Source organism: Dermochelys coriacea, chromosome 7 (genome assembly GCF_009764565.3).
Source record: "Dermochelys coriacea isolate rDerCor1 chromosome 7, rDerCor1.pri.v4, whole genome shotgun sequence".
Classification (NCBI taxonomy): Eukaryota; Metazoa; Chordata; order Testudines; family Dermochelyidae; genus Dermochelys; species Dermochelys coriacea.
The window spans coordinates 7193168-7214193 of NC_050074.1; the positions used below are offsets into that span (position 1 = coordinate 7193168).

The 21026-nt window shown below is 41.0% G+C and overlaps 1 protein-coding gene and 1 long non-coding RNA gene across 4 annotated transcripts in view; both read left to right on the plus strand.

Annotated features, from left to right (window-relative positions):
- Positions 1 to 21026, plus strand: part of SLC25A26 (solute carrier family 25 member 26) — a 156068-nt gene that overhangs the window by 41497 nt on the left and 93545 nt on the right. For all 3 annotated transcript variants that reach the window (XM_038409094.2, XM_043518233.1, XM_038409097.2), the window contains 2 exons: positions 6988 to 7092; positions 10135 to 10182. In XM_038409094.2, coding sequence (XP_038265022.1) covers positions 6988 to 7092; positions 10135 to 10182 — 153 coding nt within the window. The remainder of the gene's footprint in view (positions 1 to 6987; positions 7093 to 10134; positions 10183 to 21026) is intronic.
- On the plus strand, positions 11673 to 19143 carry LOC122460925. The gene is made up of 2 exons (XR_006282549.1): positions 11673 to 17776; positions 18029 to 19143. It is a non-coding gene; the product is annotated as an uncharacterized LOC122460925 (long non-coding RNA).

A 21026-nucleotide genomic window follows, 5' to 3' on the forward strand; every position in this document is an offset into this window, starting at 1 on the left:
TTTACCTCTCTGGATTGGTCCTTTCTTTAGCAATTATCATCACACTGTTTGAGCTTTGACCTTTGCTGATTTCTCTAATATCAGTGGTGATCTTTACATATCTTTAAGGTCCTCTGGATAATCTCTTCTTTGTGCTTTCACTGTTCCCTATCTACGGCATGATCACAGGTGTTCCTCATGAATAACTCATGTACAGTTATGAGAAGGCCTGTCTTCTTCATCTGTTATTAATCAGCTTGTACTAAGCACCTTTTAGTTATTTGCCTCCTCCTAAGTGAGATAAAAGTTTTCCGAGAACTAATCTTCTCTACAAACTTTTATATGCAACATAAGGTAGAATTTTCGAAAGTGCTCAGCACTGGCCTAACTTTGCTTCTGTTGAAGTCAGTGATAATACTCCTGTCAACAGGTCAACACCGAGTGATGCTAAAAATCCCAGTGTTAACTTGCAGCAAGGGCTTGCCCACATGAGGAGGTTGCGGTGGTTTAAGTGAGTGTGTTTTTTAAAGTGTGATGTAAACACTCCTATTTCAGTTTAAACCCAGACTTACTTTGGTTTTGCTGCAGTTGATTAGGAACAGGGTTCAATTACATTGAAATAAGCCACATACACCAAAATTAAGTGTCTGTGCAGGAGTTTGGACTGATTTAATTAGAAAATTAGATCTATATTTGGGCTTCCGGAGTTTTGGCTTCAGGCACTAGCAATAATAATTGAGCTAAAGCATATTCGAATCCAGTTCTGACCAGAAGATGGCAATCTTGATACACAGGTGAAGTCTGGTAGTTAAAACATTTTTTTTGCAGAGATGGAAAAACTGCATGTTTCCTTCCGTTAATTTGAAAAATATACCCTCTTAGCAAGATGAGGATAAGTGCTAATGATAAAATACACACTTTTTAGTGGCAATTGCCCCCCAACAAGCAAACACAACTAGGAAATTAGAAGTGCGCTTAGATTTATGACTTATTACACATTTCACAAGGTTCATCTGGTAATGATTTAAGACCAAATGTTTTGAAATTCATGACTCTTTCCAGCCATAATTATAACACTAAAAGGGTAATAAGACAACAGGTGCTAATAGTGTCACATTAGCCAGCCTGCTCTGTAAAATAAATCTAGAAGCATAATGATGCCATTAAGACCAATTTTTATTATTTGAGCTTATATCTAAAGTACTTCACCCTTTGTTCAGATTTCATGATTAGCATGTATGGGCGCACTGAGGGGGAGCTTGTAAACTTCAGACTGAAGTCATAAGAGATTGCATTGCACTGTATATTGCCAGAGTTCATAATGATCTTTTGGGAAATAATATATATATGGCAAAAGCCATTTTCTCTCTAAGCAATAATCAGGATCCTACACTGTCTGCTTTTTCACTGACTTCCAAGGGCCAAGAGTTCCCTAACAGAAATCAGTTTTGCCCCATATACAGAGATCAATCAGAACAATTGTGTGGTACCTTAATGAAGGTTGAGGTTATCTGGAGCCTGTCTCTATGTATCCACAGATGATGAAGGGGTATAACCTTCTGACAAAAAAAGAAAGGCGTACTTGTGGCACCTTAGAGACTAACAAATTTATTTGAGCATAAGCTTTCGTGAGCTACAGCTCACTTCATCGGATGCATACAGACTAACACGGCTGCTACTCTGAAACCTTCTGACAGAAACAGAGGGCCAAATTCATTCCTCTTTTAGCTTTGCTGCAGTCAATGGGATTGCACCAGGGATGAACTGGATTCTAAGTTCTTAGTGTGCCGAGTGCACAGTAAGCGTGTTCTGGACTGCACTGTTCTCCATGAGTCAGTGGTGTCAGTCTGTGCAATATTAACTTCTGTTACTGAGTTTGCAGAGTGTCTATGTGCAGAATCCAGACAGGTGCTCTGAAGCTAGCTGTTGCTGAAGACAAGAGTGCATTTTTAATTTCTCTCTTTTTAACAGTTCCTGTGTCATGGCTAGTGTGCGTATAGATATGAAGTTGAGAAATATAAAAGTAAACCGAGGCCAGGTGCTGCTTTGTGGGAATATGTTGTGATCAGGATAGTCAATGGGATGTTACCATGTAGGAAGCTAACATTCTGTACCTGCTTATATGCCAGACACAATGCCAACGAATGCATGTGACTGCTCCTACTCCTGTTTTAGTAACAGTGTTTCATTAACTTTCCCTAAGACCCCAATACAGCAGTGAGTTCTGGGCAAATGCAGGGAGTCTGTCCTTGTGGACCTCATTAGGAGATCGTGACCTAGAACTGTAGATTTAACCCTGCGTAATCTGAAACTCAGAGGCATATGTGAGGGACAGATGTACTCATGTAGCTTAAAATTTTACACTAGGCTCTTCTAAGTCAATAGTCATTTAAAGCTGAAGGCCAGTGTCTTTGGATGAAAAGCATCACTGGTACATACTGTGCTAAGAAAGCAAATGATAGGACGTGTATTGATTGCATTATCTTAATTCATGCTGCGTTACTTGTAAGCCACTGAAGTGCTTTAAATCTGAGTATGGTAAATCAATTGAAAAGTCGTGTAACCTACACCCCCCCCGCCTTTCTCTCCAGTGAAGTTGAGGTTGTTACATTTTAATCCGGTGGCCCAATAGTGAGGTGTGACATTAATTCTGCATGCTTTTCCTTTGAAGGTGAGGGCTCGGCTCACATCAGAAGAATGCTTAGTTGTTGTTGATAGTAAGATACACATGCAAAAACAATAAGGTAACGAGTCGTAAGTTCAGATGTACAGTGAAAATGTCAGTGTTCTGTCTAGTTGCAACAGTCTTTGCACAAAAACTTTGTGAGTGCCCTATGGAACCAGTCTGACAATAGACCCTGGGATGACATTAGTTGTTACTTTCTTTCATACCAGTACAATGCAATCACTTGTTTTTGTTCTTGTGCAATGAAATATTCCCTTGTAGCTCGAATTCAAATCGGAAAAACATCAAAGTTAATATGAAACAAAATGGAAGGCACTGCAAATATCTGGAGAAAACAGATACATTACTTTGTAGCCACCCCTCTCATGCCAAAATTGCAACGCCACAGAAGTCAGGAAGCCATGCTGGGCTCTTTGTACCTCCTTGGTTGGGTAGATTAAAAAGGCTTTCAGATGAAAAACAAAGTTTTCTTCCTGCCGCCATACTTCTGAGGAATAAAAAGCTAATGTAAGGACATGGAGTGTTATGAAGCATGAAGTTCTATAAATATTTATGCTGAACTACAAAAAAAAAAAGTCGACAATTCTTATTTTCTTGACATATTGGGGTCATTTGTTGTTTTTGACCCCTGGAATTGAAGCACACATGGAGTGGTACCTCTTTGGAATGCCTCTTGACTATCGCTAGCCCATCCTGTTGTACTTGCAAGTTACAAGAGAATTTATTTCATAGCCACTTTTGAATTCAGACGTTAAACTTTACATCGTGTTTTTTTTTTTTAAAAAAAGGTAGTCTTAAAAGCTGCCAGTTATGCTTATTCAATTTGTACATCCTGACAACAAGCTACTAAATTTAATGTTTTCATGAGGCATATTAAATGTATACATATTAGTTGCTTAATTTAATTTATTTGCAAACTCTGAGTCTCAGTTCATTTTTGGAGGAACAGACTTCATCCAGGTTACTTTTTTATTATGTGCACTTGCCTTTGAATGCAAAACATTTTAAAACACATTTAATTTTAACTTCATTTTGGGGGCCAAATTCTCTATTGTTCCTTTCCTGTACCAGGCTAAGGTGGGTCTAAGCCACCTTTGTGCTTTTCATATTCTAGCACCAGCCCCCAGCACAAGCTACAGTAGCCCCATGCTACTTTGTTATGTTGACTGATAAGACTTATATGCAGTGTTCTTGTAGCTGTATTGGTCCCAGGATATTGGAGAGACAAAGTGCGTGGGGTAATATCTTTTGATGGCCCAACTTCTGTTGGAGAGAGAGACAATCTTTCGAGCTTACACAGAGCTCTTCTTCAGGTCTTGGGAGCCTCCACCTTTTCAGAGACCTAGGACTCTACATCTGAGCTTGAGTCTGACATATTTGCATGTAGACAAAAGAGGGGTTTGGACTCAAACCTGAGTCTGAGCTCTGGTCTGTACTACAGAATTACTTAGGTATAACTATATCGCTCAGAGGTGTGAATAATCCACACCCCTCCGTGACATAGTTATAAGTGCTGGTGTAAACAGCGTGCTCTCAGTGACAGAGTTTCTCCCACCGACGTAGCTAACGCCTCTCGCGGAGGTGGATTATCTAAGGCTATGTCTACACAGTGCACCTTACAGAGGCGTGGATGTGCCACTGCAGCCGCGCCGTCGTTAGGCATGCTGTGTGGCTGTTCTTCATTGCCGGAAGAGAGTGACAAAATAAAACCACCCCCAATGAGGGGTGGTAGCTTCGTCGATGGGAGCACGGCTCCCGCCAATGAATCGCTGTCTGCACCAGTATTTTTTGTTGCTAAAACGTTTGTTGTTGTTGCGGGGGAGAGTGGTTGTTCCATACCCTGAGCGACAAAAGTTTTAGCAATGAAAGCGCCAGTGTAGAAGTAGTCTGAGATGACAGGGGAAGCTCTCTCCCATTGGCTTAGAGCATCTTCATTGAAGCTCTCCAGCGGTGCAGCCGCATCAGTGCAGCGTTTTACGTGTAGACCTGCCCTGAGCCTGGGCTTACATTGCAGTGTAGACATACCCAGAGTAGGGACGTAAAAGGTTAACCGGTAAACATTAGGCTTACCGTTAACTGACTTTAAACGTTAAGCCCAGCGGCTCTGCGCCAGTCAGAGGGACCCCAGCCCAGGCTGGGCTGCACCGGCTGGACCCTGGCTGGACTGGCCAGCCAGCCAGAGGGACCCCATCCCAAGCCCCCGCCGCGGCAGGCCGTCCAGAACAACTTCAGTTAATGGTTAACCAGTTAAATGATATAATTTTAACAGGTTAACTTTTTTAACTGATATTTACATCCCTAAGCCAGAGTGTCACAGCTAAGGTGAAACAGATTGTTGAGCATAAATAGTTAACACATTTCAAGGGATCATTCAAGGTGAAGTGGCCTCTTAACACCCCTCCAGTCATGGATAGGAGAAAGCTGGGAGTGCGGATTAGTGGGTTATTAATTGTTGTAATAAGCCATAAATCCAGTGTCTCTGTTCATTCCATGATTTTTAGTGTCTAGCAAAGTTATGAATTTAAGCTCCCAGGATCATCTTTTGAAGGCGTTGTGCAGGTTTCCTTTGAGGATGAGGACTGAGAGGTCAGATATAGAGTGATTGCTTTGTCAAAAGTAAAGGAGTACTTGTGGCACCTTAGAGACTAACAAATTTATTAGAGCATAAGCTTTCGTGAGCTACAGCTCACTTCATCGGATGCATTTGGTGGAAAAAACAGAGGAGAGATTTATATACACACACAGAGAACATGAAACAATGGGTTTATCATACACACTGTAAGGAGAGTGATCACTTAAGATAAGCCATCAACAGCAGCAGGGGGGGGAAAGGAGGAAAACCTTTCATGGTGACAAGCAAGGTAGGCTAATTCCAGCAGTTAACAAGAATATCAGAGGAACAGTGGGGCGTGGGGTGGGGGGGAGAAATAACATGGGGAAATAGTTTTACTTTGTGTAATGACTCATCCATTCCCAGTCTCTATTCAAGCCTAAGTTAATTGTATCCAGTTTGCAAATTAATTCCAATTCAGCAGTCTCTCGTTGGAGTCTGTTTTTGAAGCTTTTTGTTGAAGGATAGCCACTCTTAGGTCTGTAATCGAGCGACCAGAGAGATTGAAGTGTTCTCCAACTGGTTTTTGAATGTTATAATTCTTGACATCTGACTTGTGTCCATTCATTCTTTTACGTAGAGACTGTCCAGTTTGGCCAATGTACATGACAGAGGGGCATTGCTGGCACATGATGGCATATATCACATTGGTAGATGCGCAGGTGAAGGAGCCTCTGATAGTGTGGCTGATGTGATTAGGCCCTATGATGGTATCCCCTGAATAGATATGTGGACTGAGTTGGCAACGGGCTTTGTTGCAAGGATAGGTTCCTGGGTTAGTGGTTCTGTTGTATGGTGTGTGGTTGCTGGTGAGTATTTGCTTCAGATTGGGGGGCTGTCTGTAAGCAAGGACTGGCCTGTCTCCCAAGATCTGTGAGAGTGATGGGTCGTCCTTCAGGATAGGTTGTAGATTCTTGATGATGCGTTGGAGAGGTTTTAGTTGGGGGCTGAAGGTGATGGCTAGTGGCGTTCTGTTCTTTTCTTTGTTGGGCCTGTCCTGTAGTAGGTGACTTCTGGGTACTCTTCTGGCTCTGTCAATCTAGGATATGGTGGTTTTTGTCTTACTGTTTTTCTGTGTGAGTTCGTTTGAGAGCTAGTGATGTCTGGTTTCACCCACGGAGTTGTTATTGGGGTATTTAGTGTATTGGATGAGGTACGCCACGTCTTGTGATAGGCATGTGTAAGACCCAGGGATCCTGAAAGGTGTGTTGTGCGGGTGTTGATCATTGTAGCAGTGGAGATGCTGGTTTTGCATTTGTTGTTCTGACAGGGTGTGATGCCGCTTTGAGTTGAGGTGTTCTGGTCCGTGGGGAGCTTGCATCTGATGGAGAGCTTAGTGTGAAGGCCAGAAGACTTTTACAGGCCAGTACATCAGCACAGCAGGAGTGCAAGTACACTGGCCACATCTCTTTCTGCTCTCTCCCTCCTCGTTTGCCAGAGTCTGGGAAGAGAACTGGCACCAAGCCATTATTTCAGTTCTGTACCAGATAGGGAACCTCTCTCTGACTGGAAGATTCTATAGGGACCGTTTCTGCCTCCTTTACGCTGACGGTGTGATGTAAAACCAACAGTTTTTAAAGTTGACTCCGAAATATACAAACCGTTTCTCAGTTTTGCAGGTTTCACTGTGTGGAAGGAAAGGAAAACAAATTAACTTTATAAGGAAACTGGACTCAAGTGTGTGTAGTCTAATTATAGGCTTCTTTTACAGGTTGCCTGTCTAATACGGGTTCCTTCTGAAGTTGTAAAGCAGAGGGCTCAAGTTTCTCCTTCATCCAGTACCTTTCAAGTTCTTTCCAATACCTTATATCAAGAGGTAAGGTCTGATCAAGACTTGTGAATTATAGCCGCTTCTAACTGTTCTCCAAGTCCAGTGCTGTATGTTCCTAGCCACTCTCCAAAACTATCCTTTGGCTAAGAGTTATTGGCATGTTACATTGGAATAGAATGCTAGCGAGTTATGTTGCTTCTCTTCATATTTGGGTCATCTGCACCTGGAAACATGGGTTAAAATCCTCTAGTTTCTGTAATGCAGTAATTTATGCCTTATGCAGTAATTTAACTCTTTCAGATCAGTCTGCTGGTTCCATGGCCTCATTAGTAGCAGATCTGAGGTGCTACAGCTAATGTTAATGAATTAAAGTTCTCATGGGATTTGCAGAAAGAAAATGTCATTAGCATAACGTTTATAGTACTGCATCCTTTCTGCAGTGCTGATACACATGCCTGGAACTGCTGGGTCCTTTACTTTCCCTTGTGTGTGATAGGCAGAAGTGACATCCCCCGGGGAGATTACTTGAGCACCCATTGTCAGGGAAAGCATTTCACATGTGTCCCTGATGTTAACTTGCCCTCCATGGCAAGTTGTCCCTTAACCTGAAAGGTTGTATCGAGCCTGAGGCCTGTCACAAGAACTGAATCTCTTCCTGCAGAGTTGATTCTCTTTGTACCTCTACTCCAGGATTGAGTGAAGCAGGTTGGAGCAAAGCCTCTAAACTCTACTTCCTGCATTTCCAGATATAAACAATTTTCCACTAACACCCTTTAATCCCCATAAGGAAGTGTCTCCAGCGTTTCCTGGATTCTACCCAGGAGCATGGGCCAAGTTTTCTCTGTCCTTTTAAGCCAATAGGATCCAGTCATCAGAGCACTGTGTTTCAATATCTGCTACTGACCAGGTATCTGGCTAAGAAATTCTGAGCCAGCAAACTCAGTTGATAGAAGAAATATAGGGTACTTGTCTGCATAAATGCTGGGGAAGAGAGTGATTTTAAGTTTCAAAGGTGGTGTTGAAGTGGCAGCTTAGACTCCAAACTATAAAAAGCTTTCCTTGATATTTCTGGAGTCTCCTTTTCCCAGAAATCAGGGCCCTGGAGAGACTGACCAGCCAAGGATTATATTAAAACCCTTTCTGTGAAAGGTTTTACTCATCTTCCTCACATGCTTGTCAATACTGTGATTCTGGCTCTGTTCTGCTTCGCTCCGTAAATGTAGGTCAATGAATTAGTGGGGTAATGTCCTCTATGAGGGTGTGACTAACGTGTTTTGCATTAATTGGTCCACTAGACCCAGAAGGGTCTACATGGACCAACACGTTAGTATGCTTTAGAAATTGCACCCCTGTAGTGTGCATTGCTGCGCTACATAGTCAAGCCCTAAAGTGTTGTGTGGAGGCTATAATCTCTCTTTCTCCTTGCAGGTACATGCTTTCCCTGTCACATCTTTTTCTACCTCCCATACTATCTATCAATCTTGGATATTTATTTGGCCTCCATCACCATAGTATCTGAATGCCTCACAATCTTTAATACATTTATCCTCACAACAGTGAGTGGGGCAGTACTATTATCCCCATTTTATGGGTAGGGAAACTGAGGCAAGGGGCTAAGTGACTTGCCCTAATCACACAGAGTCTTTAGCAGAGCAGGGACTTGAACCCAGGTCTTCCAAGTCCTAGGCTAGTGCCCTAACCACAGGACCTTTCTTCCTTTCTATAGTTGAAACTGGGTTAACAGCATTGATATGCTCAGATCCACAATTGTTGTTAAAACTGCTTCAGACATTGTGCAGGCACGGCAGATGGAGTCCTAAACTTTACCCTCTGAGATCCAAGATGGAGGAACTATAGAGCAGCCTGTCAAAAGTCTACTTGTTAACTTTCCTCATGATGGAAAATCCATTTCCAGACCCTTCCTCTCCCTTCCATCTTAAAAAAACAAAACAAAACAAAACCCCCAAACTGGGGAGGGGCTGTTGAGGAAAGGCTGAGTGGATACGTTCAGGCAAAGTCCTTTTACATTAGTTTGGAATATTTAATTTGTGGGATAGGCACCCAAGGTAATTTTTTCTTTTGCATGAGTGTTAAATACTATTGACCTACATTTTGAAAAAATATCTGCCAACTTTTGGGTGCTGAACTTGAGACACCTGTAAGCAGGGGTGGGCTGGTGGGGGATGACTAATTTTCTGAGGATGAGCTCTGTACACTTCTTAAAATCAAGGCCCTTTCAGGGGTGAGGTTCGGAACCCAAAATCAACAGTCATTTAAAAAAAAATTAGCTCTATTTTTTTCCATCTTTGTCATCCTCCTGATGAGCCTGGATGAGTAGATTTTATAGCTGGGCTAGTACATTTTTTAGGCTGAGATTACAAGTCTGCTGCTTTCAGACAACTCCAGTTATGGGAAAATAACATCTGCTTTTCCTCCTCTCTCCTTTTTCCATCCCATCCCTGAACCACAAGATCTACTGGTCTTGGAGATACTGTCATAGAAACACTGAAAGGAGAACTGAGCCCTGATATACATGCAGTGCATAAATTCTATCCTCTGATTACAGATACGACATTTTAAAGTCTTTCCTGACAGTGACTCTGAACCAGAGCAATTAAGACACCAGACATATGGCCAGCTTGTCATCCTAGATGCCAATTTCATGTGGGCCATTTAACTTAAACATCCTACTACTCTGCTTACATATACATTTGGAAGAGTGGAGGCTTCTAGCTCTGCAGCTGCGCATGGCAAATATTAGGTAATCAGAGTATGAAATAATGTATTTCTAGGCCTTCCTGCTCTTCTGATTCAACTTATAGGGTCTGTTTTCTACTTGAGGTGAATGGATATCTGATTATTCTCAGCACTGGTTAAACATGCTTTGAAAGGAAGATAAAAACCCACTGGTGTGATAAACCTTGGAAGACAGTGTACAGTGCTATAATCAATACGATCAATTCATTAGAAGTTCAGGTCTTGCTCTCAGTAAGGTTGTAATACCTGCCATGTAATTAATCATCAATAAATTGTAGTATCTGCTAATGTAAGTCTCTATAGCTGAAGCTTTCATTTGTTACTTTACAGGGTATTCAAGGACTTTATCGAGGTTATAAAAGCACAGTATTAAGAGAGGTAAAACACTTGTTTTCTATTTTGAAATGGTTCTGTTGCACTGTATTATATCTTGTTGGGAAAAAAATCGTGGTATAACTGTCAAACAGATGGCTCTGCAAATTTTCAATACAAATATTTCATTCTAGGTAAGTTTACTAGTTATGAGTAATGGGAGCTTAGATAAAACATGGATAAACATCTACGATATATAGGTGGCAACTAATCTGTGCCTCAATCCTCTTAGTTTTGATGCTGCGTAGATGTAATCGAATGGAAATGTATCAATTATGAAGAAGTACAAAATAAAGTATTAGTAAAATTGTGCATGTTTTGTGACATGCATCCAGTAAGTGTTTATACACAGGGTGGCACTATCCGGCTCTCGGTCCCTGTTCCTGTGTAAGAAATACATACAGCCTTTATAGATGTAATGCAACTTTCTTTGACCCTAAATCCAAGGAACGCAGTCATAGGGAAGATAAATACTGAAAGTACACTTTACCCAGCTAAGCTGAAATTTATTTTTTAAAAGTTAAAAACATTGGTGAATCTCAGGATTTGCACTTTCTTTAATGGGTTATTTCTACACTTTGACAAAGAGGGAGACTTCTTCTAAAAGGAATTAAAAATTCTTCTGTTGAATTTTGTGGTTCCAGTCTGTTCCCGCTGAATTAATTGGGAGTAAGATCAGAGCCAACATGCAATTTCAGTGTTGTCACTCTCTTTAGGTATTAGTTGTGGTTTTGGCCCTGATTCTGTAATTGGATTCTTTGTGAAGCCCTGCTGAAGTCAATGGGACTCATTATGGGAGCAGAGATCTGTCCCCGGGAATCTGATTGTATGATCGAAGCATTTATGTTGTAGTGAATTTTTTGTCTTTGAATATGCTCTGTCTGTGACTTGCCTATAGTGCTCATTTGGAGAGTGCAAGATGAATATGGATTCCCTCTACATAGTGGTATTGGGAGGATTCCTAACAGTTATATTGCGATTCTAATCTTAGAACTTCCTTGCACTCTAAAAACTATTGAGTAGTACCTTTAAACAAAAAATCTTTGCTTAGATTGTAACGTGGTGATATGTGTTTAAACTTCTCGTTCAGGCTTATCATTTGCAAAAGTAGAAATTGCATTGTGAACACTTTGGAGAAGTATACAGGATTGGTTTCCTCTGAAAATAATAGTACAAATGTTTTTCAGAATTGTGCTTCACTTACTGTGTTTAGTTAGATGTAGCACATGTATTTTGTTCTTAAATGTCACTTAGCTAAGCAATCAGGATTGGATGTTAGCCTTTTAAAAAACTCAGAATAGATGTTTTAACATTAGAAAAGTTATATTCATTATTTATATGACCATTGATAGTAATGCTAGCTAATTAGCATTTGAAAGCCTGCTATGACATTCATTGCTTTAAAGAACTTTCCTTCATGCCCAAAACTGTCTTCAGGGATAAAGATATATGTATTCTGTAAACCTTACCACATAAAGTAAGAAAATCCTAAATATAGTGTAGCTTAAGTAGCAACAAATGTTAATGCCAGAGTTTACTTTAGCCATTCAAAATATTTCAAAAATTAGTTATTTGTGTGAAGATGACGCTTGCTTTTCTGAAACATAACCCCCACTATAGCTTCATCCTGTACTTATTTTCTGGCTCACAAAACACGTTATTCCCTCCGATTTCATCTGGAGGCAGGCAAAAGAGGGCAAGCCTTTTTGATTTCTCTGAGGGGTTCTGAATAAATGAATAAATTTAGATGCCATAGAATACAGATTTTGCATACTAACAGATAAAACACATGGTTACAACTGGATGCAAGTCTTTTTAAAATTTGTTTTGACATATGTCAAGACGGTAATTAATTTCCAGGCCCTTCTCCTAGCCCAGCATGTGACCCTTCTGAGATAACTTTGTTTACTCAAAATAGCAGGACTTTGTCAGAAATTTAATTGGGGTCCTTTTTACTATGTATATTCATAAATGATCCTTCAGAACTGATTTCAGTTGAAATATTGCTTTTTTGGAGTATCTGTCCAATAGAATGAGAAAAATTATTGCCAAATGAAATGTGGTTTCTCTTCAAAATGAAACAAATAATAGGTGATCTGTTTAAAAAAAACAAAACAAAAAACCCTATCCATTTAACACAACGTTAAGACTATCACATTTTGTGACACTAAATATCGCTCTTTGCAGTGAAGTGTCCATTTGATAGTCTGAGTAAAAGCAGCATATTGAACTCTTAGCTGGAAATGTTGTAAAGCTGAAACTTTTTCTGGGCGTTCCCCTCCCCTCCCCCTACATACTTTTAGAATGCATTTCTTCCTTCCTTCAGTAGAAGGTCGTCTATAAAAGCCTGTGTTAATTCATTAGATACCTCCATGTGTTCCCTCTATTGTATGCACACAGTAACTTTTAATTCTAGCTGAATCTGATGTTTATGGAATCTCTTTGCATGCTTCAGACTTTGCTTGCACAAAGCCATTTTAGTTACAGAAGAAAGGGAGTTTCAGTATGTGGGCTTCAGTGTTGGATTTTTTTTTATAGGGCCTAACAAACTGATTAGCTTCAATGGAGGAGCAGAGTGGAGAACTGAGCCACTACTTAAAACTCACTCCTAACTCGGGGCAGGTGGCTAGTACATGAGTCTCTCCCTACCCCTTTGGTTTCCACAAAGTTCTCATTCCCCTTTTAGTGTCTCTTCCCTCTCAAACCCCATTTCCTATTGGTACCTACATCTTCCTCCATTTTGCTTCTATCTGTCTTTGAGCTGACCCCAGAACCCAAAGGAGATTAGGTGCATTGCAATTGTGGGTCTGTTCCTCCACACATGCACTAGCAATACTAACACCAGCCTGAAAGACACATGCTCATGCTCCCGGAAGAGAGCTGCTGGGCTAGAGCACAAGGAGGGCTGGACTACATGATTGCTCAATGAGACTTTCCTGTCTGGATAAGTGGCAGGATGCAGAAGGCTGTGAGAAGAAGTGGAATTCTCATGACGTCATTTCCAAGTGAGAAAGACACTTTATAGGGTGGTAGTACACCATTTTGTAGAAAGTAGATTGCGCTAGTGAGAGAGGGTGTGAATTATCCACTTTCCCCAACACCGAAAAATGTGTTCACAAAGACTAGCAATCTTACAGCAAGGCAGGAGAAAATATCCATTATAAGGTCTCCAAAATTTCTTAATTTACTACTTCTGCTGAGACTACATAAGCAAACTGAGCCAGAGTTTTAATTCCTGCATAATTCATTTTATTAACTATGACCAAGTAGAACATCTGTTAAAATTCCATAATGTTAAGTTCATGGGAAAAACAGAGCAAACCCTGAGTTCTCCTTGGAATTTTTCCATTTACATTAATGATACAGCTTTCTAACGATGTCTTAAATGAACATTGCTATCAATGAGACTATGACACAATTGAAAATGAAGCACCTTGTCAAATCTCGCTGTTTACCATAGCTCACTGTGTAATGAATGATTTCACTCCACGCATCTCTGTGCGTGTATATGGTAGCTTCACAGTAGCAATGCCATAGTTAAGGTTGAAATGTCACTTTTGTTGTGAATTACTGCAAGTGCTTGGAAAATGCAAAGTGCTAATTTAAAAAAGCCCAATAATTTGTCACTTCTAAACATATTACAGCTGGATTGAAATTTTTTTATGCTTGTCCCAGCCCAGGAGTGAACTGAAGAAGAAATAGAAAGGTGTTTTTCAGCTCTTGGCAGGGTTTTTTGCTCACTGATAACCTGATAGAAGCTTTGCTTTAAAAGATTAAGCCTAGCATTTGAATGGTCGTGAATAAACATGCACTTTAGCCTTGTCTGAGGAAACTTGGGCTCCCATCCTGCAATGGGCTCTGGCGGGTGGATGTGACCTATTGAAGTCAAAGCCACGGTCCCTGAGCAGAGCTAATTGCGGGATCAGGGCCTTCGTGTCAAAGTAAAAACACTGGGGGTTTGGATCTAGTCATGGACTGATGACTGGATTCAAACCTTTAGGAAGGTCTTTACCTTCAGGAAGATGGATCAGAGTGTTACCTCAGATGGTGCTTAAAGTAGCCAAGAGTGCAAATGAGTAAAGGCAGTAGCCAGCTTGTTACTGGAAGGGGAGAGGACATTTCAGCTGTATCCCTTCTGAGAGAGTGAACCAGTTATGAGGAAATCTTGACATCTTAGATGGCAGCCCGCGCCCTAAGAAACACAATTTTGCTGGAGCTGTTGGCTATCATAAATACTTTGTAGTATGTGGCAATACGTATACACAAGGGGGCTGTGAGAACTTGCCATGTTTTGAGAGGAGAAAGCTAAGAAAAGCAACAACAAAAAGCCCCTAAATATCTTATTACCTGGCAGCAAGTGAGGTGCAACCTGTAGCAGTTAGAAGTTAAATGACCCCCTAACAGCTGCACCTGTTACTCCCTCCCAAATTTAAAGTCCCAACTCCCAGAGCATTCTGGGAAAGGCTTGTATAAAAGGGTGAAACTCAAGGGAGGCATTTAGAAAGTGGGGGATCTCTTAGGCAGTGGGCTAGAATTTCTGAGGGTTAGTGGCTGTATACTGTATATAGAAAACAGTCAGCTTTGTTTGCAAGTGAATCCTACTTTGCTACGTAATGGATGTAGCTGTGTGTGTGTTCCTTTTGTTATGATATCTTGATATAAATATCCTGGTCTCCTTGGCTCTGAGTTTTTTAGGTTTATTGCTACAAGGTAGAACAAGGTTGCTGACGGAGTCTTCTCTGACTTGTGCAATTAAAATGTTGACCTTGGTCTTTCATCTTTGTATAGCTTTTTGTGTATTTAATAGCCACAGGATACACACACCTTAGCAGAATCAGGCAAATAATCCAGTTTCTTAACACAACACTTGTTTGAAAAACCAAACATAACGTTCTCTAAGAAAATGCACACAATTAGCTGTCTTCACTTTGTTTTCTGGGAAACCACCTGTTTGTTTTTTGTTTGTTTGTTTGTTTTTCCCTCATGAAGCTCTTAACATGCTGGATTTAAGCAGAAATTTCCTTTTTTAGGCTATAAAGAGAACTGCTCAGGATCTGTCTAGAATGGTTCACTTTGCATGACTGACGCTTTAGACTTTTGTCAGGCAACCAGAGTTTCTTAAACTGAAGAGTATTTTCAACTAGCACCAAAACACTAACTGAGACAGGATTGGGAACTGGAAGACAAGTTAGAAAGCCAGTCCAACATTTGTGGGAAATGTGCCCAAGTTTTGTGGTGTGCTTAATGAAATATCCATTAGGGCTAGGTTGAAAAATAAGTTTTGTTGGAAGGTGTCTATACTGCCCTACTGTACTCCTTAATCGCTTCCTCCCTTTCAGTTTAACACCATACTATTTTGAAAAGCGTTATCTCTGGAGTGCATTAGCTCTTGGGTAGAACACTTGTGTGTTTCTATCTCCCTATGATAGCAAGAGAATTTCATTTTAAAGGGTCCTTAAGTACTTGAGGCAATTCTCCAGGGTGAAATAGGGAGGCTAGTCTCCATAGTTCAGGGTCCAGTGGCCTTGTGCTCTAATATATTTTGGAAACTCACTTTCTAGATTGCAAGCTGGAAAATTGGTAAATGGAGCTATCAATCATTTATTTTTGCATTATATACAGTGTAGTTATTACACTTTATTTAGGCACACTAGAATAACATTTAAAAACAAAAATAGATGTCTAAAAAGTAATTGAAATAACATCCAAAGTCCACGAAATAACCCTGTTTTTTTTGTAATTGATCAGTATGAATAAACAGGCCATGTGACATGCTTGGAAGGTCAACAGACTTTGGTTTGGATGAACCAAGGCAAAAAAGTGAAAATGTCCTGTATCTCACACGTACAGATACATGACTCATCACCCTAACTGTGCCAGGTCCTCTTGCCTATCTAGTTGAATGCACCTTCTTTTTATAGTTAGGTGCTAGACACATGTGTATAAGTGTATAACATGGTCCATTGGTAGAGCAGGAGAAATGAAGTCCTGGATTCATGATTCTGCCACCAATTTGCTGTTTAATGTTGGACATGGGGCACTTTTCTGCACTGCCTCATGTCTGTAATGTGTGACCCTGTAATATCTCTGAATGCAAGGGGCTCTGTATATGCAAAATTATACTGTATTTAAAATCTAAAGTGTTGCATCTGGACTCTGTGGATAGGCAAGATATGTTGAAAACTGTGTATTTAGGGCACACAAGATTTAATAATGCAAATCCTTTTCAAAAGAATGTGGATGTGGGTGGGGTCTGGCGGGAAGCCTATTTGATTTCATGCTTCAGATAGGGGGAACGGAGACTTTTAAAAGGGAGCTTAATAAGGCATTTTGCAGACAGCACTTTCTGCAATAATCATGAACACAGAAACGAGTTCCAGCCATGTGCTAGGATCCAGAAACGGAGCAGGAGGCACCTGCTATGCTGTGCTCTAGTTTGCTCATGCTGTAACTTCTAATAACCTAGTTCTTGACATTGTTGGTGTGTTCTTGGCATTGGTTGCTCTTGATCCCACAAGTTTGGCAGCCACTCAGAGAATACACTCTCAGCCATCATAATGTCTGGTGGGGAAACTTAATGCGAGTCCCTCCCCCCCAAATAAAATTGCATGTGACAAGGCTCACTATGTTCTAGTTAATTTCTCTTGTAGGAGAGTGTGCTAAAAAGACAAGTCCAAGACAAGGTCCTTTGCCGTAACAATCTGGGATGTTAAAACATATAACACAGAGAAGTGCAGACACAGAGAGATGGATTTCCCTTGTTTCGGGGGGGTGAACCTGAAAGAGTTGTGCATAGGTAGAAAGAAGGAATCTTGAAGACTAAAAGCTTCCGTATTTTGCTGCAATCTCTACTCTTGGGGAAATTCTGTGCTACTGCGTGCGTGCATATTTAATGTGCCCCGTAGATTTTTAATTTTTCACGCAGAAAAAAGCTTCTGCCAAAATGTTGCTGCAGTTCCGCCTTTTGCCTTCCAGAGGGCGCTGTGGCAATAGAACAAAGGTGCAGCTCCCTGCCAGGGAGGAAGGAGAGAGGTGCCTTAGCAGCTTGTCAGGCCAGGTCAGGAGACCAGGTCTGTGGGGTGCTGGGGGAGGGGGGGTCAGACAGGGGCTCATGAGGGCTAGTGGGGGGAGGACAGACTGGGGCAGGGACTGACAGGGAGTGGAGGCACAGGGCCATGGGGGGAGGGTGGTGTAGAGATACATGGGGACAGTGGGAGTGGGGGGCAGAGCTACATAGGGGCAGGGGAGTGGCTGGGTGAGGGCACAGAGACACATGGTACGGGGCAGATGTCTCTGTGTGTGAGATTATATATTATTTGAAGCACATATGTACAATATCTGTGTTTACAACACATACCTTTAAAAAAAAAAAAAGCACTTTGAGATCCATAGGGGTGAAACATCCTGTACAAATGTAGGATTATTTGCTGTGGCCGGCCAATCTGGCAATAGAAACCAATGTCACTCGAACAGGAAATTCTTGCTGGAGCTGGACTGAAAATCATTCCAAAGAGGAAGTCCAGCAGGCTGAAATAAGCCATAATCCCAACTAACATGAGCAGCAATTATCTGATTTCAGCATCTGCCCTAGTAGTCTGAGGTTTCTGTACCTTGCATAATGACAGATTTCAGAGTAGCAGCCGTGTTAGTCTGTATTCGCAAAAAGAAAAGGAGTACTTGTGGCACCTTAGAGACTAACAAATTTATTAGAGCATAAGCTTTCGTGAGCTACAGCTCACTTCATCGGATGCATTTGTAAATGCATCCGATGAAGTGAGCTGTAGCTCACGAAAGTTATGCTCTAATAAATGTTAGTCTCTAAGGTGCCACAAGTACTCCTTTTCTTTTTGAGGTTTCTGTAGTTCAGTTAAGGAGCCGACATTCTTTTTTTTTAGGTAGTTAAAGGGAAAGGCAATAAAAAATCTGGGCATTACTGTTCCTATGTAAACAATTACTGTCAGGAGCGAGAAGGGGGAGTGAGACCTTCTTTCCTTTATTTCCTTGTTATGTTCATGTTGAATGGATGTAGCCTTGATCATTACATCTTTCATGCACTAGAGGGCACACGATGCCTATGATTTCTGCAATGTCAACCTTCAGCAAACTTTTATTGCATGGGATCTAATCTGTGCATCTTGAAATTGACTTGGCATTAATCATGCCCCTGAACCGAACCAAAAAAGGGAACGTAAGGAGCAAGACCCTCTTCATTTTATTTTATGCAGGGGAGTGGTCCCATTGAATTTTGTGGGGCTTACTCGTGTAAGTAAACGGAGTGGGATTCAGCTCAGGACTAATGCATGGATTCATGTCTTTGAATCTCTGAGTTTTCATGTGATATGAATTGATAGAATACATTCCCCAGTTCTAGGACACTCCAAGTGTGGATTAATCGAGTGGTTCTTTACCTCTTTTATACTGTGACCACATGATATACCAGGAAGTTTCAAGACACCTGCCCACTGCATTCCGACTAACCATAAAGAAAGGAATGGTGATGATATGCTCATGGGCCACTAAACCAGGTCACAATCCCCAGGTGGTGAGGAACCATGGCTAAGGCATTCAAGCTAATTAAACTAACTTATTAAGAGTCTGCTTTTGTTTGAATTCTGAATTTGGTGAACTCACTTAGCTTTGCAAACATACCATAAGTTGAATGGTCGTCTGGGTTGATCTAGTCAATACCCGAAGTGCACCAGAATTTGGGAATCCTGTTGGAAATATAGGAGTGTTAAGATACTGAACCTGCCTGTAGGTGCATTCCCTCTCCTTATTGTATGAATGAGGGCCCAATCCTTCAAGTAAATCTGCCACTTAGTTGAATAGGAGTTAAATCCACACAAGGACTGCAGACCCATTGTCAAATATCTTTGAGTACTGGGGAACGTCTGTCAAACTCCCGTGCCCCCCCCCCCCCCCGTGTATGATTTTTAAATAAAAATTCTTAATGGGAAACTTATCTATTAAAAAAAAAATGAGAAGCCATGAGATTTGAAGAACAGTTTGATGCTAGTCTCTCCAGAGTTAAAGCTGAGGTGAAAGCTAGAGGTCTGATGGTGGGCAATGCCTCCTGGGAGGTACAGAGAAGAAGGTGCAACTAAGGGTAGAGGAGAGAAAAGTAGCTATCTTCAAACACTTTTGCGGTGGCATGGAGGGGCTGAAGCAGGCAGTCTGTGTGTGTGTGTATGTGGAGGAGTGGGGGATAGAAGCAGCTCCCAGATTTTGATGCCATCTCCCCTGTAATTTCACCAGGAAAAAAACGATGCACTATAAATATCTTGTATATGATTTTATTACAGGCTCATACAGAAACGGTAGGCCAATCAGACATGGTGTCTGAGCTGCAGACAGAATTAGTATTATTTCACTGGGGCCCTTTCTCAGTGGACTTTTATTTTTCTGCTAATTTTATTGAAGCAATAAAGTGAAGTCTCCTGAACTATTTTTGCTTTTGTTTGCTGCATCTAAATTGCTTTCCTGTTTTTTGGTATAAGAAGCTAATAGTATTGGCTAGAGCTAGATATAGTTTGCTTGAGTTCTTTGGCTTCATTTGCAGATCTGTCTTGTGTTTGCTATTCCAGTCTTGGGCCTTCCCCACTTAGACACCACCAGTGCTATAGACAAAAAGAAAAGGAGTACTTGTGGCACCTTAGAGACTAACAAATTTATTAGAGCATAAGCTTTCGTGAGCTACAGCTCACTTCATCGGATGCATTACAGACTAACACGGCTGCTACTCTGAGTGCTATAGACAGTGTGCTGTCTTTGTAATATGGACAGATTTCCATTAAGGATTAAGTTAGGGCCACTCAGCTCTTGTTTTTTTTGTTTTTGTTTGAAGCTTAACCCAGGATGTTAACACACATTTGCAGAGGAGAAAGACTAGGGGGGCAAATTCTGCATTGATTTAATGCGATCTCATTGGCTTCAAATACCAGGGAGAGGTCAGGAATAGAATCACACAGATCAAAACTGAAGTGCTTGGTCAGTAGTTCACAGGGGAGATTGCAAGGTATTCAACTGCCCCCAATCTTGCTTTAGCCAGTACTGTGATTTCCTTAAATTCAGGAGCAAAAATAAAGCTTTGGGGGCTGCATCGGGTATAAGACTGCGGGACTTTATATTGAATCCTGCTCCCATTGACTTTAATGCACACAATGCCAGTCAAGCAGGATTTGGCCTAGTATATTTATGCCAATGGTCTCCTACCTCACACATTTCTATTTTTTTTGTCTGTTAGAGTAGTTTGTCTTTTGGCCTCTACAACTGTACTGCTAATATATCTTCTATTTCTGGAAGTGACCTGTACGATTAGGTCAGTTTGTTTTAGCTTGGCTCCCTGTCACTGCAGTAGAACAGCATGCTTCCCCTGACTGCATGAAATCCACCGTAGACAGTCTTGATAAATATGATTAATGACCTCCTCTGCTTTTCACTGCAGTTGAAGGCTTCATGGGAGATTGTGTCAACTGGGGGATCAGTTTGTCCAAAACTTGCCATCACATAACATAATTTAAGCAGATGTGTATTCTTTATTAGGTATGTTTTCTTCATTGTTCCCGCTCTAAGCAAATCTTGTGTCATCAGACTATGCTAATAGCCTATGTTATGGCAGTCCCACCAAGAATGCTGGTCTAAAAATAACGTAGCGTGTGGAGTTTTTTGCTGTTTTTTTCAAATATTTGGAAATTAGTTACATTTCTTGAAGTTGACCTGACTACACATATTCCTAAAGTTAGTTACATGTTAAAGCACCTTGCTGAATCAAGGCCAGAATGAGCGTATGCATAGATGCTAATGCCTTACCACGGATGAAGTTCAATAATAGTATTTTATCAAAGGAATGC